The sequence below is a fragment of the Anneissia japonica genome, unplaced genomic scaffold, assembly GCF_011630105.1.
Source record: "Anneissia japonica isolate Jap-2015-1 unplaced genomic scaffold, ASM1163010v1 scaffold7731_len1735946_cov199, whole genome shotgun sequence".
NCBI classification, from domain to species: domain Eukaryota; kingdom Metazoa; phylum Echinodermata; class Crinoidea; order Comatulida; family Comatulidae; genus Anneissia; species Anneissia japonica.
In genome coordinates this window covers 1,230,739-1,251,741 of record NW_022758997.1, presented here as the reverse complement: position 1 = coordinate 1,251,741, position 21,003 = coordinate 1,230,739, and the positions used below count along the sequence as shown (strand labels likewise).

Below are 21,003 nucleotides of genomic sequence, written 5' to 3'. Positions count from 1 at the left end.
TGGCTGACACCACAACGTTCGCAGATGCATCTGCGCAGACTATATTTTTGAAGGCGTAATTCAATCCGTACCAGAGGAATAAACAATAGAGGGACAGAGTCATCATGCGTTTATATCTGAGACCACATCCCCGCTCTCGTGTGCTATATGGCCTATGTGCACGATGGACGCAGACTCTTTAAGAGCAGGGGGATTGTCTCCCGGTGGGCTGCCCAGTTTATCACCATAATGACAAAATGGAAATAAGTTATCGGACATTCGTGGGTCAGACTCATTGATAATGTGTTTTACATTGTAGAAATCCAATCCTTCAACCCATGACGGTATTTTTTTTTTCATTCCTGGACAATGCGTGGAGCTTCCCCGACGGGAGAGCGGCGAACTCTCCATCAGGGAGAAAAACAAAATTTATCAGGGAGAAAAAGAAATAAATTGTTTACATACGCCCTAGTAAACTCTAAAATCGATTAAGTAAGCCTTTGAAATCGCTAAATTGTCATAGTTTTTGAGGTTTCGCCTTCTAAACCACTTCCGAATGATTTTGAGCGACGCCCGACCACGCCCCATGATGTCGCTACCCCTGCATTTACAGAACTTAAACTTCTAATAGAATCCACAAAATATGCAAAAAAAAAGTACTGTCACTAAACCATATCAACAGATATTACGAGGAGTATTCTATTGGACTTCGACCAAACAGTTAACTTGCATTGGTCCACCTTATTATTTGTTTTGCCACGGTTGAAATACCATACTTGCCTAGAATCATTCCGAGTGTGTGTGACAGTGTAATCATTGTTGGACAGTGTACTACTAGGCCGTGTCTGCTACCAGACATTTGCAATTAACTCATCTAAACGATGGACAACGCCGGTTTTGTCGACGGGAAAGAGTACCAGGACATCGATCTTGGAGAACCAAGTAAGGGAACAAAAGAGCCCGTCAGAGATGAAAAAGATGTTCAATTCCATATGGCTATTAGCGAAGTTGACAAACCAAGCTCTGGTGGTAAGTTATAGCATATCATCATTAAAATGATCTGTTACGCGCACCACGTCGAATTGCGCTTTACATGGGGACAGAGACAAGCAGGTTTAAGATTCAAGATATCATTTATTGTCCAAATTGGAAATACTAGGCGACAAACAATTCATTGCAATGTTAAAATACAAAACATATACTGTATAGGCCTAGTATAGACCTACAAAATACTGATCATATGATTATAACACGTAATTAAAAAGCAATATATAAAAGCAAACATGTTAAAAGTAGGGCTTTCTAAAACTAGAACGAGAACGGGGATGAGAAGCATCTGTATTTAGCCTATTTGTTGACGTATCTGAGCTGGTCACGAGAAGCTCAACTAAAGTATGGCCTCACCCCGCTCCAGTCCCCTGTTTTCTATACTATACCTGTCTCTTATACACATCTAGATGTGTATAAGAGACAGGTATTTTCTAATGCACAATTGAATATATTAAATTTTAATCAAGTGGAGCTTTGTGTTTAAATCCTCCACGCTGTTTTTACAGTGTATAGGCCTATTATGATTATGTCATAAATCTGACTTGCAATAATTAATTATTAACTAGAGTATAGGAGGCCACGAGTCGTACTATGGACCGACTATAATGATAAACGAATTCTTTACGTTCACACAAATACACACACACAATATTCATTGAATATTCATTGTTGCTGTGCGAAGCATTGCTGCTGTGCGAAGCATTTTGTACATGTTTAGTACCACCGAGGTGTACCACCGAGATCTTCCACCAGCCAATCTGTTCACACCGGTATGCCGCGCTCCTACGGCGGGGGAACGTTCCTATGATTGTTGGTTCCAAGCCCTGAAAATGCACACCCCCCCCCCCCCTGCTTACGTCTGCGAGTTTCTTTCTCTATATTTATGACATGATTGTTTCTCCTTTTTTCATTTTCTTTTCAAAGACACTTGCAAAGACACTGTCTCTGAAATGTTGATTGTTTTTAAAAATACAAACGTTTAATGTGTAACCGATACGGTCTGCCATTCCGTCGTGATGGCATTCACTTTACGAATTGACAAAATTAGCAACGCAAATTAAGTTTTTGTTAACTTAGGCCCTCATGACAATGGACCTATGTTAGATGCTTCCAGAAAATGAGTATGACTCCTTAATTACGACTTGTCTCAGATTTCGATATATCTAAAATGAGATATAACAAAGTATGCATCCCTTGCGGACATTTAATTCAGTTTTTGGGTTTCGGTGAGGATCAAGGGATTCTGTTGGTCACCTCTCCCGGCTACAAAAGTTTGAGTCTCAGATTTTTACAATGTTGGATTATTAATTTACAATGGACTATAATTAAGTTAATGCAATTCTTTTCTCTTCATGTCAAACGTTTTAAGTTACTTGTCACAATGTCAGGTCACTTTCGAACACAAAATGCTTTTGATCGAACTCAAACGTTGCCTCTGTTATCAATATTTGACTTTTGGGTTGACATGGTTCAGAATGGGGTCATGATACAAGGTACAATAGTCCAAATGGATAAGGCGCCACCCTTATTGACTCAAGCTGAACAGAGGTTTACATTGTTTGAATTGTTCCCGAAGACTTAAATGTGCACGCTGTACCCTTTCAAATGGGCAGAGCAAATACTAACAAAAATAGTAGAATGTCTAATGACGTTCTCCAATTAAGCAATAAATCGTCCATTAACGATCTTCATATTGAAGTGAACAGATCTGAACATGATGTATTAAGTCGAAAAACATTTACTGATTGACGACGACATAAACAAATCTCAGCAATACAGGGTTTGCTTGAAGAGTGGTAGTAGGCCTACCTGAAACATTTTATTTCTCATGGGTGCAGATACAATAGAGAAATACCTCTTCACCAAGACAAGTCTGAAAAACCTCAAAATATCATTTACAAACATTTGACATACATTATGATTATATTTCAGATCTGCTTCAGTGCAAGCAAAAATTTAATGCTTAATTGTTACGTGCATTGTCACAAGCAAAGTAAACATCCTTTTATTGCTGCGAAGCAGCCAATTCATATTCTTGACAGCAATTTGACCTCTGAAAGGTCATTGTTTGTCAAAAAACAGGCGCCTAAGACTACTGAAAAGTGGAGTTTCCTTCTTTCGCTCTGCCGGGTAAAATCAATTACTTTAGGCGACGTTTGTAGACTAACCTACTCGTACCAACGTCCGCATGTCGCGCTAGCCGGGCCTAGACTAGCTAGGATGTTATAGGCCTAAGGGACGAAGGTCCCAATGAAAAACAACGTCGCTCCTTGATAGCTAACATTGTCTATTTAACATCACAATAATTCATTATTAGACCTATAGTTTTTTTTTGAATTGTACCGTACTCCACAAATCTCAGCCGATACCTCGCACAACGTCTCCTATCTATTGTCGTCACGTCATGGCTCGCTGGCTCACACTTGCGATGTCTCGCACTTGTGAACAAATAACACGCTGGCTCGCACTTTGGCAACACTCTTTGGCAGTCAATGCCCCTAGAAAACCCGCCCTTGGAAACTTGCCCCATAAAAAAATGCACACTTCCTAGACCATGCAGTCTTCAAAATAAAAATTGTAACCTTTGGTAATTAACACATTTTCCACATACATAGAAATTTTACTTTATTTAAAAAAACCTAAACCATAATTCACCACTATAGACACTTTTTGACAAAAATGAAAAATTACGACTTAGTTACCCAATAAGTAGTGTTCTAATATAGACAATGGGTCGCGTCTCATATTATTTGTTATATTCATTATTTTCACTTGACTCGCATAAATAATTTTGTTCGAAGAACATTTATATGCAGCTGTACTTCGCAGCACTTCACTTGCAATTTGCAATTTCTAGTCCTTTGAATTAATAGCACGTGTTGATGCGCAGTTGTCCATTGTATCTTCTTCTGGTACCTTATACCATTATCACCCGGTTGTAGCAAAGATACTAGCGAAATTTGGTTGCAGAGGCTGATAAGGAGAGCAGGGGTGGCACCAGCGGGAGGCCTGGGGGGGGGGGGCAGAGCCCCCGTCGGGGAGAAAAAGCACAATTCGTCGGGGAGAAAAAAAATTATATGTACCGTATTTTCTACATATTAGTAGACTAAAATGGATTAAATAAGCCTTTGAAACCCCTAAATTGTTAAAATTTCAGCACCTAAGATTCCAGCCCGCTAAAAAGATCTAACATGGTAAACCAAAGAAGGTTACTATAGTTACTGGGACAGTGAATGTCTATTGGTTGAACCATAACGATGTTTTATAATGCTGCCGCAACGGCAGAGCTAATAGCATGCTCCGTAGGAGGGAGGGCTTCATATTAATGCGCGACTAACATGCTCCGTAGGGAGGACACTATAATAACGCACTCCTACATTGCTTCAATTTAATCTAGCAGCACCTCTGCTCTGATTACAAATTTCTTTCTATATTGTTGGAAACATAATTGCTCCTCTTTTTTCAGGTGTTCGTCATTATACTTATGATTTTCTTGTCTTACATCAATTGTATGGATAGAGAGTGTCATAGCAATGTGGTGGCTATGTGGTAGTGATTCTGTTAGTGAGAATGGTAATGATGATGATGAAGGGCTGCCACTACAGTTCCGTGATAATCAACATGATGATTGTGGGAACTCAAGGCGATGAAGATGACGATGGCGGATGTGATGATAATGATGACGGATAATGGTGATAATGTTGACGGTTACAACGTTAATGATGATGATGATGGCAACGATGATATTAAGGAGGATGATAATAATGGTGACGGTTACAATGATAATGATGATGATGGCGATGATGATAATGAAATAATATTCAATATGGATTCAACCAACCAAATTACCCGTCAAGCGATGTAAGCTAACGAACTTCACTTGATAATTAAGGTTGATACTTTTTTTGATAATTATTATCTTACATTCTAGCGTTGACCAAGGAGGAGTTACTCAAGTATTCGCAATCGCACAATTGGCGAATGGCCCGATGGATTCTACTCATCATCCTCTTTATTTGCTGGTGCTGTATTCTGGCTGCCGCCATTACAATCATCGTCGTCACTCCCAAGTGTCTTCCGTGGTGGCAGACGTCTGTCATCTATCAGATTTTCCCGCTCTCGTTTCAGGATTCAAACTCTGATGGTTTTGGTGACCTGCAAGGTATTACAGAAAAAAATATAATAATGTATATATATATACAGACCCTATATATAATTTTTTAATACTTTATAATTAAAATTTTTATGGATGTCCCCATCAGTTAAATTAAACAAAAGATATAAGTCAGAGATAAATGATTTTGAAAGTAAAGTATTTATATGATATATTTGTGCCGTTTTTCCCGTATATGGGCATGGCGGTGTCATATTATCTCATCAGTCAATGATAGAGTAATGTCTCAGTTTCTAGATTTACACTTAATTATGTATTTTTCCCTTTGGTCTTAGGCATCACTGACCGCGCGGATTACTTGGAGTCTCTTGGTATCGGTGCCGTCTGGCTTACTTCGATATTTTCATCAGGCGGGAAAGCATTTGGATATGACGTCATAGATTATAAAGCCATAGATCCAAAGCTGGGAACGATGGATGATTTTGAAAAAATGATTGACACACTTCGCGAAAAAGGTAGAATATTCATCGTTTTTCTCATGAAGCTACGTCATAATTCATTTTGGGCCCATACAACACTCATCCTATACGGTAGCCTTTAAAAGAGAGTTGTAATAACATGTATAGGCCTACATAAAGACATACTGCTTACCAGAGTGTAGGCCTATTTATCGCTTGAATATGAAGTCACCTCGAAGACTCCCTCCCCCTGTACCCATTTAAACATTTTATTCAGGTATATACAAACATCAGTGGCTAATATTAAATAATTTAGAAATATTAAATATTATAATAAATGTATAGTTAGTATTAAGGTAGAAATACAATATAAAACCATATAACAAATCACTGGGGTACCTAAGTCCTGTATTCACTATCAAAACTTTATTTGACAAAAAAAAAACCATATGAAATGCCTAAATATGGTCATGATGACCTCATATCATGACCATATATAGGCACACCATGACTATATATGGGCATACAATTGATAATCATGGACAGAGCCAATGTGTCTCATTGTCAGAGCAGGGAATTCATTGATCCTCGTATGGTTTACAGAAAAATTTACCATTCTAATTTAATTTTTGAGTTAAAGAGGATTTTCTTATTTTAACAGAAACAGTATAAGCCTCTTTTATTATTTGATATTTTGGTTTTTTTAAAGGAATTTCTGTTATTTTGGATTTCGTGCCAAACCAATCGAGTGATAAACACATGTGGTTCAACGGAAGTAAACTTGATTCAACCGACGGAACCAGTAACGAATACGTCAACTATTACGTCTGGTCCGATAAGTCAACACCACCCAATAACTGGGTAAGCGGGTTTTTTTTTTTTTAAAGTAGTTTATAGAAGGCCTATTTTCGCTTCTTTTATAGGGCTTTATTGTGAAGTTAGTTTTATGATTTATGCATGTAGGCATATGTCTTTCATGCAATTCAACGTGCCCCGGTTTTTTTTTATTAAAGCTCAACATAAATCTTACATTAAGATTTCTCTCTTACAACACATTCAGTATGTTTACATTGTCCCTGTATATGGATGAATATTAGTGCGTAATAACTTATGACGTCAGTTTATGAGAATTCCGTGACGTTGAAATAACTGCCTTCGCTAAACTTTATTAAACTGAAGAGGGCGCCCAACCCTATTATATATTCGCCGGCATCATGGAATAACATCATGATCGTGACACATATTGGCGTTACATCAAACAACATTTAGGATAATCATCCATATCTTTCCAGTTAATTGCATGTCTTCATCTATTTAACGTGGCCCAGACTGATATTTTGAAGACTAGATTTAAAAGTGTCACCACGACAAAATGTGATTTTGCTTGTGTCGGATTATCTCCTTAGTTCTAAATGGGTTGCGGCTTAACGAATCACAAGTTTTATTGTTTGTTTTGATATTTCTGAATAAGCGAGGGTTTTTTTTCAAAACAACAATGTAGGCTTCTGGTTGTTGATGATAACTATGATTTTTACACGGGTATATGATTTTATTTTACTCTCACAAATTCTTTTTTAAACGTTTTCCATCATATCTCATTGACTTGAAGCAAATAAAACAAATGTAAAATAACTTCTTAATTATTATTGATATCAACATATTATTAGTTATATCTTATTAAGAAGTTCATAAAGACATCTGTGATTGAATGTATTTGACTAAATGATAAGCAAATTAACTTTTACTAAGTTAATTGTTTATAATCATAGAAAATATTAATATGAATATGTGTTACGTATGTAGTTGAGTACGCACGGAGGACCAGCCTGGACAAAGTCGGACTCAAACAGTAAGAGCTATCTTCATCAGATGTCCTCATGCCAGCCCGACCTTAACTGGAGGAATAAAGGCGTCAGGCAGAAAATGGAGGTAAATATTCATAGGCCTATAATTAATTTTGTTATTTCTCTCTCTCTCTCTCCATTTCAATAATGCAAAAAAAAAAAAAAAATCAATGTGAAACTTCACGAGTTGGTGTAATAAATTTTGTTTCCATGCTCGGGTTATGATTTTGTTAGCTAGCAATTACATTTATAAGCTTCGTTTATTGGCATTTCTTTTTTTATTCAACCTAGGGGCGGCGCTAAAGGGGGTGATCCAGGGGAAAAAGGATTCCCCCGTTGGGGACCTTTGGAGCCTGCTTGGACCCCCTGTTGGGGAATTTTCGCAAAGTCGTCGGGGAAAAATCAAATTTCGAGCGCCGAAAGTACAATTTGAAGCTGAAGCATGTCTTACTAAGCTGTCAAAATTTTAGGGATTAAAAATTGTTTAGTGCGAGCAGTGCTACCGTTTGTGAGAGGTGTTGTATACTATTGCGATCGTATGGGTTGCATTGGTGCGGCAGCTCTTCCCCGACAGGGGCTGGTACCTCCGACAGGGGGTTAGTAGGCCTACCCCCGACAGGTTGACTAGTACCACCAACATCCTTTTCAAATAAAGAATCCCATGATTAACACAAAATTTCATTATTTCCCCGATAAAAGGGAAGGGGGGTGGTAGGTTTAGTGGACCCCCTTGTCGGGGAGCTCGGACCCCTCATCGGGGAAATCCTGGCGCCGCCTCAACCAAAAAATCATGGTGGCATCACCGACTCACAGTTGCCAGTGGTCGGGTGTGTAGAGGAAGCTAAGTGATGCTTTAAATAGTGAAGTCCTGGCAGGGACCCACGTGGTCTGGAAAGTCTGAAGGAGCTTTATATAGCCTTTTAAGTTAATTTGGTTAATTGAATTACTGTACACACACTTTTCTCTATAGCATCACGGCGCCCTCTACCATCAAGTCATAAACTTGTCACATTATGTCGTATTTCCGGCCAACGTTTTTTTTTAGATATATGCATTTCTATTTGAAGTGATGATTAAAACAATTCAATTCTAAATGAAGATGATCCCGGCAGAACATTAAGTGCTTCATATAGCCTAATTGTTCAATAAACAGCGTGTTTGTTGTGTTACTAGGCCAGGTCACTACAATTTACCTACAACTGGTTACGCTTTATATGCGTCTCGATTAGTCGTCGTGATGTGTAGAATGTGATTCTTGGCGGAATCAGGCTGTTCTTTTGCATCACGCGCTGAAGGTGATAATGATGGAAGCGCGCGGGTTAGCATTCGATGTCCTAAGGTTCAGTGAGTGCAGCAGCCAATTGAGTTAATTACACGATCTAGAAAAGCTATGCATGACTCAATTTCGCACGTCCGAAACGCTTTGTGAATGTTATTGTTAAGTTTTGCGTGACCCTGTTAACTCTGTGACCTGAATTACTTGATTGGGTTTAAACATTTCCTCGCAGGTGGATCTATGAAATAAAAACGTGGAGGTGACCACCTGGTTTTACCATCCGCATTTCAACAGATGTTGCGGACACCTGTTAGTTTAGTCTGATCTCTAGGCCGTTGGTGGCCGGATTGGTATTATCCTAGGCTTCATCCAATTTTGTTGGCGCCCATTTTCAAAGTAGAACATTAACTTTGGTGGCATTTAGCCAATCAGAAATGCCACCAATTACGGGCTTAAGACTGTCCCCGACGATAAATCGGGTCGGGCTGCGTCGGCCGACGCTGTCTGAGTTGGCCTTAATGGTCTAATGAATTCAGCGATGGTTGGTCAGTGGGTTTCGGTTCTTCCATGAAAGACTTGGCTTAACTTTTTCCAATCTGTCGGGGGGATGAATCAGAAAGCCGTTGCATTGTAGGGATGCAGTGGAAATATTGTAGCCAGTTTATGAAACGTGCTTAGTACACTTGCTTTTAAACCACAGTCTCCCGTGTTTAAATCCTGTGATAAGGCTACTCCTAAAACTATTGTAGAAGTGGTTTAGCGCAGCGGGAACGGTTTGGTTTCCCCGGACCTCCAAGTCGGGGCTTCTGTACCTTGCTGTGCATTTCGCTTGTGCTTTTTATCTGCATAAGCATTGCTTCTCTCCACCCCACCCCCAAGAGTATAAATGAGTACCTGAGGTGGTTAGAGTGCAAGAATTCGCTGATATATTTCATGCAGCAAACTATATCGAATTTTACCCGTAGACTTTGTTCCAATGACTGGGGTAATAAGTGAAAGAGCACTCTGAGAATTGTTGTAATAGCGCTATATGTAAGCCTACATATTATTATTATTATTATTATTATTTATTATTATTATTATTATTATTATTATTATTATTATTATTGTTATTATTATTATTATTTTTATTGTAATGAAAACTTCACTTCTCATTTTGACTTGCAATATGACTGCAATAGCAGAGTGTCTTAAGTTCAACTTCAAAATTACGTTATTAACCTAAATATCTACCTTATTAATGACATTATTAACAAACGCGTTTTTGAATATTATCCTTTCTATTGTATAACTCTTCCTGATTGTTCAGCTAAGTTTCCATGGCTCTTCTGAAAGGTCTATTGTGCAACATGTTAGATAAATATTTTTTCCTTGCAATTACTGTTACGAATGGTCTTAGTCATTCAGGTAGTCTTAGTTAAAATTGAATAATTTCTACTCTACTTACTTAAAGCAGACTGGTCTTCTGTGGGCTAAGGTCATTGACTTATGACGTCAGGTGGAGTTACTAGTCGATTTGAGTTACTTACATCCTAATTAATTAACAATACAAATAGTATACAGTGCTGTACTGTCTGTGTGGAACCTGAACAATAAAATTCAATATCTGAAGTGCTTTTTAAATTTAGTTTTCAATTGAAAATTAGAAGTTTTTAATTGAAAATTAGAACACTTAATACCACCGTTGTTACGACTGATAAAGTAATCAATAAAAGGATTTTCGTTCTAAAACGTGTGTGCATCAGCAAAAACTATAATTGTTTCTATGTGTCTTTAACTTGTAGCTGATAATTATTTTATATCTTTTTTAGCAAGCCCATCATAGCTCTTGCAGCAGTACGATAAAGATAAAAAAGAATTGAATCAAAGAATTTAAAGTAAGGTTCCGAAGGAAAAATTGATATAATTGTACAAATGATTGTTTTAAGAACTAAGAAGGTGGAAAAAGGGGTGGTTACGCTGCTTCCCCCAGTTTTTAATATTCAACAACCTTTACCTCATTAACCGCTCCCTATAATTTTTCGTCAAATGTGTTTTTTTGTGTCTTAGGAAATTCTGTTGTAAAATATATCAACATTTGTTTTTCCTCCGGAACCTGGCTTCAATATTTAAATCGAGTAATACCTGTACTGTGTTCATTTTCTAATATACGAAAATTCAAACTTTTGTTATCGACATTTTTTTAGTCAAACAGAGGCTGAGAAAGATTGCTAATAAACGGTCATCACAACAATCATTAGTCAAACACAGACAATTAATTGATTAAATTATTTAATCAAAACTGTATAGCTTCAGAGCTTGATAATATATTTTAATGGCTGCATGAGGGAAGAAGGTAGGCCTACTTGAAAAACGAATTGCGATTACGTCACCTGCTGGAAGTAATCACAGAAATGCCTCTGATTAAAGAGGAAATTATTACTGAAAACGTGTTTCCAAAGTCGGATGTTGTCCAATATTTGTTCTGAGAAAAAGAAATACATTCTGAATTTATCATGATATTCAACACAAAAACCAGGGGTTTTTTTCTCGCAGTTATGGAAATACTTCATAATTGTCAGCTGGTCTGCTTTTAATTTCAATTTCAACATTTGACCTCTTCGTTTGAAATCACTGAATGAACCCGCGATTGTAGGAATATTCTTCAAGTTATTATAGTTCTATATATTTCTTCACGCAGTAGTAGATCGATTTAATGAAGTGAAGGCACGTGATTCAACGTAGCCAATGACACGATGTGTTACTCAGAGTGTTTACATTTTAAGAACGTAAGAAGACGCTCGAGATTGTCTATTTTTATCATTTTGTTGTGTTTTTTTTTATATAGAATATTTTGGAGTTTTGGTTGGAAAATGGAGTCCATGGTATGAACATGCACGGTATTCAGTTTCTATATGAAACCTCAAAACTTGATCAGAACGAGCCCCCTAACCCCAGCTTTGATGAGAGTATCTACAATGGCACTGTAAGTTAGTTACTGGAATTTACGATGGCTACATTTGGATTATGTGTGACTGATTGATTAAGGGATTGAATAATTGATTGATCGATTAGTTGATCATGCAATCATTTTTTATCATTTCTTTCTTTTTGTTGCTTTCATCCATATATTCATCCATCCATTCAGTCATTTAGTCATTCAGTCATTTATTCATACATTCATTAAATAATTAATTATTCGTTCATTCATTAATTCCTCCGTCCGTCCGTTCGTTCATTCATTCATTCATACAATTTTTAAATAATTCATTTATTTGCTCATTCATCCATTCGTTCCTTCGTTCGTTCATTCATTCATACATTCATTGGTTCATTCATTTTTTCATAAAATTTACATTACTGCCACATTCGTTAATTTCATTCATCCATTCGATTGTTTACTCATTAATCCATTTATTCATCCACTTAGCTATTCATTCATTCATTCATTCATTCATTTAGCTATTCATTCATTAATATGATAATATAATAAACAATAGGCATACCCCTATAATCATTGATGGCACAAATAAGCAAATACTAAGTTAGTACATATTTTCAGACCGAGCAATATGACAGTTTGAAGCATTGGTATACGTCAGAAAACAGTTTAACTCAAGAATTATTGGAAGATTGGAGAAGCGGTATCTTTGATCAGTATTCTACTGCAGGTGGATACAGGTAAGTTGATAAATGCCTGTCACTACATAATTGTTAACACATAGCATATTATATTACATATATTTAAATATATATATATATTACTTATATTTTTTAATATACATTTTCTATATGTATGGTATATATTATGATATGATATAATATGGCCTATTATGTTATTATCATTATATTACTGTTTATTATTATTAATTATTATTATTATTATTACTGTTTATTATTATTATTATTGTTATTATTATTATTCTTATTATTATTATTATTATTATTATTATTATTATTATTATTATTATTATTATTACTGTTTATTACTATTACTGCTTATCATTACCGTTGTTTACTCAGGGTGTTAATGACGGATTCTGATAGCAACATGACCTATCTTGAGCAGTACTATGGTACTACCAGTAACAACAAAGCCGATATCCCGCAGAACTTCAACCTAGCCCGCCTCACTGGTGAACTGGGCACTATGGTTACCGGCCTGCATATAGCTGATACGATAAAAGAATACATTGATGACTTGCCGAGTGGTAAATGGCCGAACTTTCAGGTACGAATCTTTTGATTGGTGCTCAGCCATCAAGTTGTAAATCTAACACCCTTATTTCTATGTTTTAAATTAAAAAGTAATAATAAATAAATATTGACCACTTTTTTCGCTTTTGTTAAGTATACACTTCTTCAAACTTACCTCAGAGGCCTTACATTAAATGTTGTAAGTCTGTCAGATATTTAGGTATCTAACATGATCATTTTGTCTTTGGAAATTGTATTGCTAAGAGCTTTATCAGAAAAGCAAATGCTACATAAGGTATTTCTATCGTCAGGCAGTTTGTGTGAACAAACATATCAAACAATTGTTATGTACTGCCATAATTCAATGTGTGTTATTGTGCAACATCATGGTTTGAAGGTGTAAACAAAAATTTAAAACAAAAGTTCCAAATCACCGAAGATAGAATAGTACGATTCATTCACGGCTTTGGACCATGAACTCATATTGGCCAATTCAATTGTGCAATTTAATATTTGTATTTTAGATGTCGGCTTTATTTTTATTAGGCCTATATTATATTATATATATATATATATTTATATATATATATATATATATATATTTATATATATATACATGTATAATAAAAACAATGAAAATAAAAACGATGTACAAACATTGAAGGTTGACTTGCAGAACACAAATTTATTAAAATATAGCAAAATCAAACTATATTTTAATAAATGTGTGTTCCGCAAGTCAACCTTCAATAATTGTACACTATCGTTTTTTCATTGTTTTTACATTTTATTTCACTTGGAGCATACATGCAAATTCACTCTTCACTCACTCAAAATTAATGAATGAATTTACTCACAAACAATTTGGGAAAATTGTGTCTGTCTAGGCGTAGGCCTATTCCTTTTTTAATCTTGTCATTGTTTACGTACCAACAATTCTTTATTCTTATTAGATTGGAAATTATGAAACACGGCGCATGGCAAGTCGTTTTGGTTCCACGGTCAATGGGAATTACTACTCGCGTCCATTTAACATGATGTTACTAACTCTACCCGGTACACCTATATGTTACTATGGAGACGAAATCGGAATGGAGGATATCGAGTTAGAGTCAACATATAACTACCAAGACATTAGGGCCATCGATGATCCAGTAAGATAATCGTTGCTATTACTAATAATAGTGCCAGTCGTGGCCAGGCCTAGAACGTATCTTGTCAATCAAGTACTTCACATTATTACGCCATATTAAATACCTACAAAACGCATTCTTAGTTCTCTGGAGGCGTGCTTTATAACGGAGCATCTGTAATCAGCCTATGGCTATCAGGTACCCACTTATACCCCTGGGCTAAGAGACAACAAAACACAAATATAGTGTCTTGTCCAACACCGAGACAAATCTCGAAATCAGTACATGGTGAACCACAAACCTTAGATCTCAGCTGATTCGCCGCATGTTTCAACACAATATAAGCATACCTGGGGTTATTCCTTTAACATTCTAACGCCATCCCTTTTATGAATTCAGTTTCCAATGCGATTGTTGTTTCTACGTTGTGTTAGTGACAATAATTTTTACAAGACAATGATATATTCGCTATTGGCCATTCCAAACTAAATTTAACGAGCTCAAATATGAAAATTTAACAATATTCGTGATTAGAGTAATATAAGCACGATGACAGAATTCAATGGCGGATCCAGGAATTCGAAATAGAGGGGACCTAGGAAGGGCCTTCCACAAATAGAGGGTCTAGCCACCTCATCCCCACCATGGTTGTGGCTGAGGAAAGAAAATTTATGATTTTGGCGCATCTAGACGGCCCGAAATGGCACTCTCGGATCTAAAATTAATTTTAACTTTTCCTTTTTTTCACATTATTTTTATAATTTTTAAAAATAGCTACAGCCTTAACATCGGTGCTGGTTCCAGCCGCTCCTCGCCCATGGTTCGGTTGGTAGAACCCAGTCTTCCTTGATAAGGACTTCAAATGGAGGTCCAGTGTATACATCTGGCTCGAGTGCACTTTAAAGAACCCATTGCAACTTTTGTAAGAGTAGGGGTACCCCGATGTTATGGTTCATTTCAGCCCCTGTGGAATGATGTGAACATCTACCACGAAGCGCCTATTTACGGCTGCTAGGTAGTCACGGACCACGCCCATACGCAATTCAGCACAGTGACGCTGCAAGTTACGGGTTATTCTCCTTATTTATTTATTTATAATATGTATAAATATATGTATATTATATATACCGAATTATTTTCTCCATGCCCAGTAGTTGGTCACTCGTTCACTATATTTGGTCACTTGTTCACCATATTTGGCCTTGAAATCAACCTTTGGTATTTTAATTCATCCGTATACATTTGATTTCCCTTCATTTGGAACAATTGCTGATGGCGTGTTCTTTAAGTCCAATACGTAATTCACAAAGTAATAAAAGTTAGATTTGGAGACGAAGATATGTTTCAAACATTTCCATTAATATTGCTTTAATAGGCTCGAATGTAGTTTTTTTCTCTTTTATCAGTCCGTTTTATAATGTCTTTTTTTATAATGCAGGACAACTGGAGAATGAAAACAAGGGAATATGAGTTGTCGCCGATGCAATGGGATTCAAGTCCTTATGCGGGCTTCACTTATGCTACTCCTACTGGCGGCGGCGCAACACCTTCACCGGTTGTCCCTCCTTGGATTCCTGTTGGCGATAACTATAACACAGTAAATGTAAAGGTTGGTGAAAATATTAAATTTCGGTCAAAAAACCTCTAAAAGTTGGTAAAAAAAACACAGAATGGTTCAAATAATATATCAATGATTTATCAACGTCAAACACTAACCATTTTTTCACTGAATTACAGACTTATAGGTAATAATAATACCCTAATAACTTTATTCTTTATCCACGGTAAACTTTACTCAACAGAAATCAAAAATTTAAATATAAAGATACACATTAAAACATGTTAGGCCTACATATATACTTGTAAATCACAATAAAAGTAACACTACGGTATCGTACTAAATATAAAATGCAATTAAAACTTAATTAGAAATAAAACGTAATAAGTACTGCTCAAAACTCCTATTTATAAGCTGTGGGTCAACTTCAATTTATTGTTTTTTTCTTTGCATCTACACAGAATGAAGAAAAATTAGATGGTTCCATGTTAAGCATGTTTAAAGCCCTTACCAAACTGCGATCTGATAACCGAGCATTTCAGAGCGACAATTTCCGGGATTTTTCGATACTTCACAGCACCGTGGACGTGGTTGCATACATCCGGGAACCAGACGACGACAGTGGCAGTTACCTCACTATCGTGAATTTCAGTCAGCTTCCGACCGTTACTGATCTTCACGAACTTGACGAAAGCATCCCGATTCAGGGCCAGGTTGCCGTCAGCACCCATATGGACCGAAACGACGAAGTTGTTGAGTTGAACAAAATTAAATTGTACGCTGCTGAAGGCCTGGTCATCAAGATTTAATTCTTTGTGCGGCTAGATAATTACCTTTTTTTTAGGTGTAATTATGCTATTAAATATCCTATAATGACTAGTTAGGTACAGGAAATACAGATGGTAATCAACTATTTTGAATTATGCCAATAATTGTACGTTGATAGATTAACCTATATTTACAACGTTTCAGAGGTGCCACACATAGGCCTAAGAGGACTTTCGGATGTGAACGTCATCGTGTCATACCTTAATTTGTTAAATTACAGTGTGAACGGCACCTAAGATAGAGTAGACACACATGAGTCACCATTTTGACCAACAGACAAATATCCTTTTTAATATTATATCAACCAAACTAACTATATTTGCAAATCGGAATAAATAATATAATTTTGTGCATTTTCTGATAATATTGTATTATTTAAAAAACAAAATCAAAATCAAAGACTGCTAACGACATTAAAAAAATTAACAAGACCTGAGCACAGTTTTTTTTACAAATTATAATAGTATCTATACTGCACCGTCCTCAGTAGTATACATAGCCTACATTACAACACTTACCGGTATATATCAATTTCATGAAAATGGCATTGCGAATGAGAAACAGGGATTACCAACCAATGATATGATAAGAAAAACGAAGATAAAATAATAGGCCTTAGATGCTGATAACATGAACTATAATAACGATGATGATGATGATGATTATATGATTATAATAATGCTTAACGGTGTTACCACATTTAATTGATTTTTTGTTTATATTGTTGTATTTCGGTTGGAACATTTATGATTGTCTGCAGGGAAAGGGGGAACGATAATGATAAGTTATAGTCAAATAAAAATCCGGCATTCTCTAAAAGAAATGAATACATCTAAGACCACTTCACCGTTCATCACGCATAGCACCTTGTGTATCGGTGCCGTCTGTATGATTAATTATTTTTATAGACGATATCTTCAATATACTAATTTTACTTTTACTGCTCGAAGCGATCATCGTATCATTTCTAATATTCATACTATGATACAGATGAATAAGATTTGAATGAACACTTAATTTGCAAAAAAGAAAAAAAAAAGAAATGCTCAAGGTAATTGAAAGAAATAGATAAGCACGGTATAAACAAACATTTACAATAAAAAATAACTAATTAACACAAAATTATCCTAGAAGCTATCGTGCACCAAAGACGAAAAACGCGCCGAAACGGAGGGAAACGCAGTGAAGCGAAAAGAAACGCAGGAAAAGGAAAGGAATTAGCGTATCTTGATGCACCCAGAACTTCATAGTTTTCACTAACTTTCATCACCAAACAACACGAAATGTTCAACTACAATATAGAATTGTGTAGTGCTCTATTGATAAAGGCTATTTTTTGTTTTAGAAAAACGCTATTTTCCCATCGAACTCCAAACCTCCATTTTACCAGGGAGTTGATTTTACTATTCGAAGTTTTGTTTATCCTAGAAGACTTTACCGAGTTCTAGAATGAACTGTGCTTGGTGTCGATCAGATGTTGTAAAGCTGCGTTCACATCACACATCGCAGCCGAACCGAAATTCGGGCCGCGTTCCGATATGCTGATTGTCAACGTCCCTGTTTTTACATACTGATGCGATTTTCTGATCGGTTCGGTAGGGTCGGCACCCCAGCCTTTGATCTGGACTTGTATGACTTTCTTCATAGTTTAACATATTTGAATGCATAGAGGGCATTGGGATTAGTAAGGCATTGTAAAACGTAACTGTTACATTTACAGCTGTGACTCCAAATCCCAAAATCATAGTCAATTTGTGCTATTGATTAAGGTGATTGCATTTAAATTCTACAGTTATGGTTCAAATCGTGTTTTTTTTTTTAATTCACGACTTACACTAGCTCCACTTACTTAGCTTCATAATGGGTTAGTAGTGATATTGACCCAACTGGGTTATGTGGTGACAGGGTGGCGCCAGAAAGGGGGGGGGGCAGCCACAAACCACAATTCGACGGGGAAAAACGTGTGTTTTCTACATAATTAGTAGACTCTAAAATCGATTTTAAAACCCTTAAATTGTCATATTTTAGGGGGATTTCACCCCTGAACCACCTTCGAATGACTTCGAGCGACTCCTGACCACGCCCACTTCGCTCTCAGTCGGGGACAAATCCTGGCACCCACCCCTTGTCATGTTCAGGTCCCACAGTGTAAATAAAGAATAACCTATATACAAATACATATATATATACCACGAGTATGGGATCGAATTAATTTTTATCGCTAATTTGAGTGCGTTCCACGCGTGGAGAATAAACAAAAGATAATACCGTAGTTCATCTGTCAGTCGAAACATTCACATTAAAGTCGTCTTTTCACAGTCTCTGGTTTTCTCCCTCCTCAGTGCTGTAAATAACAAGCCTGTTTGCCAAAATAGCCCATTTTCGTTGTAAACAAAAGCTTAAGCAGCTAGCGATTAACAAAGGAAATAGCCATGACCTACGTCGAATGTAGACTAATTTTATGACGACGGATAACTCGATTAGCTTACAATTATCGTACCTATAGTGAAATCACAATCGCCATCGTTTACAATAATTACGCGCACTTTACTTACATATTGCGCGCAATCAAAACATATTTTTTAAGCTCTAATCTCGGTCACACTATATGCATTCATTCATTGTTATATATATTTTAACTCGTTTTGTAATGTCATGTTTGTTGATGCCTGCATTTGTTTACTTCGCCGAAGAGATATATCTCGTTATTAACAATCATAATGTCCCGAATCTTTAAATATTTGTGATTATTTTTTGCAGTCGTTTGAATTTTGAGATTGAACATTGGAATGGAAATATATGTATGGTGGTATTATGTTGCGTTACGGAATAGCGCATAAGTACTAATTGATCATAACCATTGATGCATTCTGTACACATTTGACTTGTTTTGGTACCGTATACGTTTAGCACGTGTACGTATACGCACATTGTATGCGTATCCCCAGTTCGTGGATGGCAATGTATATCACTGCAAAAAAATTAAGTTTTAAAAACAAAATAAAACAAAGTATTGAAAGAGATATCACAATTCCTTGCTTTTGTACTAAATCACTGCAGTGTCTTTCTCTATCGAATAATCTTATGGTGGTGATTGCATTAGGCTTTGATGGAGGGTTTGTACGCGACTTTAATGAAGATGGCAACCAAAACAATTAGGCTTGGCAAAGTGAATCGTAAAACAAATGCAATGAAATAATATGCGGAGTTTTGAAGTAGAGATCTAAGAAGTAAAACTAAACTGATTAAGATATCCATTGGGCCTTGCCTACCAACATCTTAAATTCAAGACAGTGTCTAGCATGCAAAGGTATAAAATGACATGATAAAAAGCGCTATATAAACAGTCTTTCGTGAGGATGGATCACGAAAACAGTAAATATAACTATAGATCATGTATCGCATTTCATATTCATCTGTAAAATCGTCTATAAGAATCTACAGTTGATGTTATCGGTAAATGTCCTTCAATCATCTAAGAGCGCATAGCCGTCAATTACATAATGGAAGTAATTCGCTAGAGAGTGGAGCTGTTGTTATTAGTTACGAGAAAAAAGTCATGGTGCCTAAGGACCTGAACCCACGACACTTGCATTGGAAGGTAAGCACCTTAATCACCAATACATAGTTTCAATTTTATACGTTGACATGTAGACATAACATTTAGTATTTATTTTAGACGAATATTTCGAACACACTTATAATCATGTACATATGTCATATATATATTTAAGATAGATAGGGTCAAGCTAGCTCCATCAATCAATACCCTGTCTCTTATACACATCTAGATGTGTTATAATTATGTGTGTATGAGGAAGGACTAGTGTTGTCCGAAAGTTTATTTTTTTGCTGTTGCTTATCAAATTTGTATATAGCTACCGAGATCCAGCCATTGTTTCCCACAGCATTGTTGTTTTTTAGTTTTTTGCCTTTCAAATTTTCAAATAATGTGAAGAGAGTTCTCGTACAAATACGATTAATATAATCGTTTTAAATTGATATAGCCTATATATATACATATATATATATATATATAGGCTATATATATTATATATGGGCCTATATAAATATAATGTATGTATAGACGTATAATTTGTAAAAATTTATAAGTATAGGCCAATTATATTATATAGAAATATATAATATACAGAATATTAATACATGTGTTGTAATGTTTATACGCCTACATTTTCAAACAATGTGAAGAGCTATTCTCGCACTTACACATGCCTGAGTCACGTGATAAAAACTTAAGCGCAAGCGTTCAACAAACACCCCTCGGTGTTTGTAACAATTATCGTACGTTCTCATTATCAGTCGATTAATTGCGTATTTTCTGCAAGAATAGAAATTTAGACTCCCTTTGTTTTTACATTGTATTGATTTCAACCAGGTCTCCGGAGGCCTGTAAACCCGTCAATTAGAAGCCGGAATATCCACGTTCCTAACTCCTTAAACGCTTTCGCTTTTATTGTTAATGATAACTTACGAACGCATGGGAAAACTTTGAAAACGGTTTGTGTCTAATATGATATGGTATCGATAAAAAGATTATATTACAAGCTGAAAAATATATATTTGCGA

At 36.1% G+C, this 21,003-nt stretch overlaps 1 protein-coding gene across 1 annotated transcript; it reads left to right on the top strand.

The window, feature by feature from the left end:
- The first annotated feature begins 765 nt into the window (after window positions 1-765).
- LOC117125522 (neutral and basic amino acid transport protein rBAT-like) lies at window positions 766-16,770 on the top strand. Its single transcript, XM_033272033.1, has 11 exons — window positions 766-1,008; window positions 4,961-5,191; window positions 5,479-5,658; window positions 6,311-6,462; window positions 7,405-7,530; window positions 11,549-11,686; window positions 12,263-12,381; window positions 12,724-12,931; window positions 13,851-14,051; window positions 15,469-15,639; window positions 16,050-16,770. The coding sequence occupies exons 1-11, from the start codon at window positions 861-863 to the stop codon at window positions 16,395-16,397; spliced, it is 2,022 nt and encodes a 673-aa protein (XP_033127924.1). The 5' UTR covers window positions 766-860; the 3' UTR covers window positions 16,398-16,770.
- The last annotated feature ends 4,233 nt before the right edge of the window (window positions 16,771-21,003 follow it).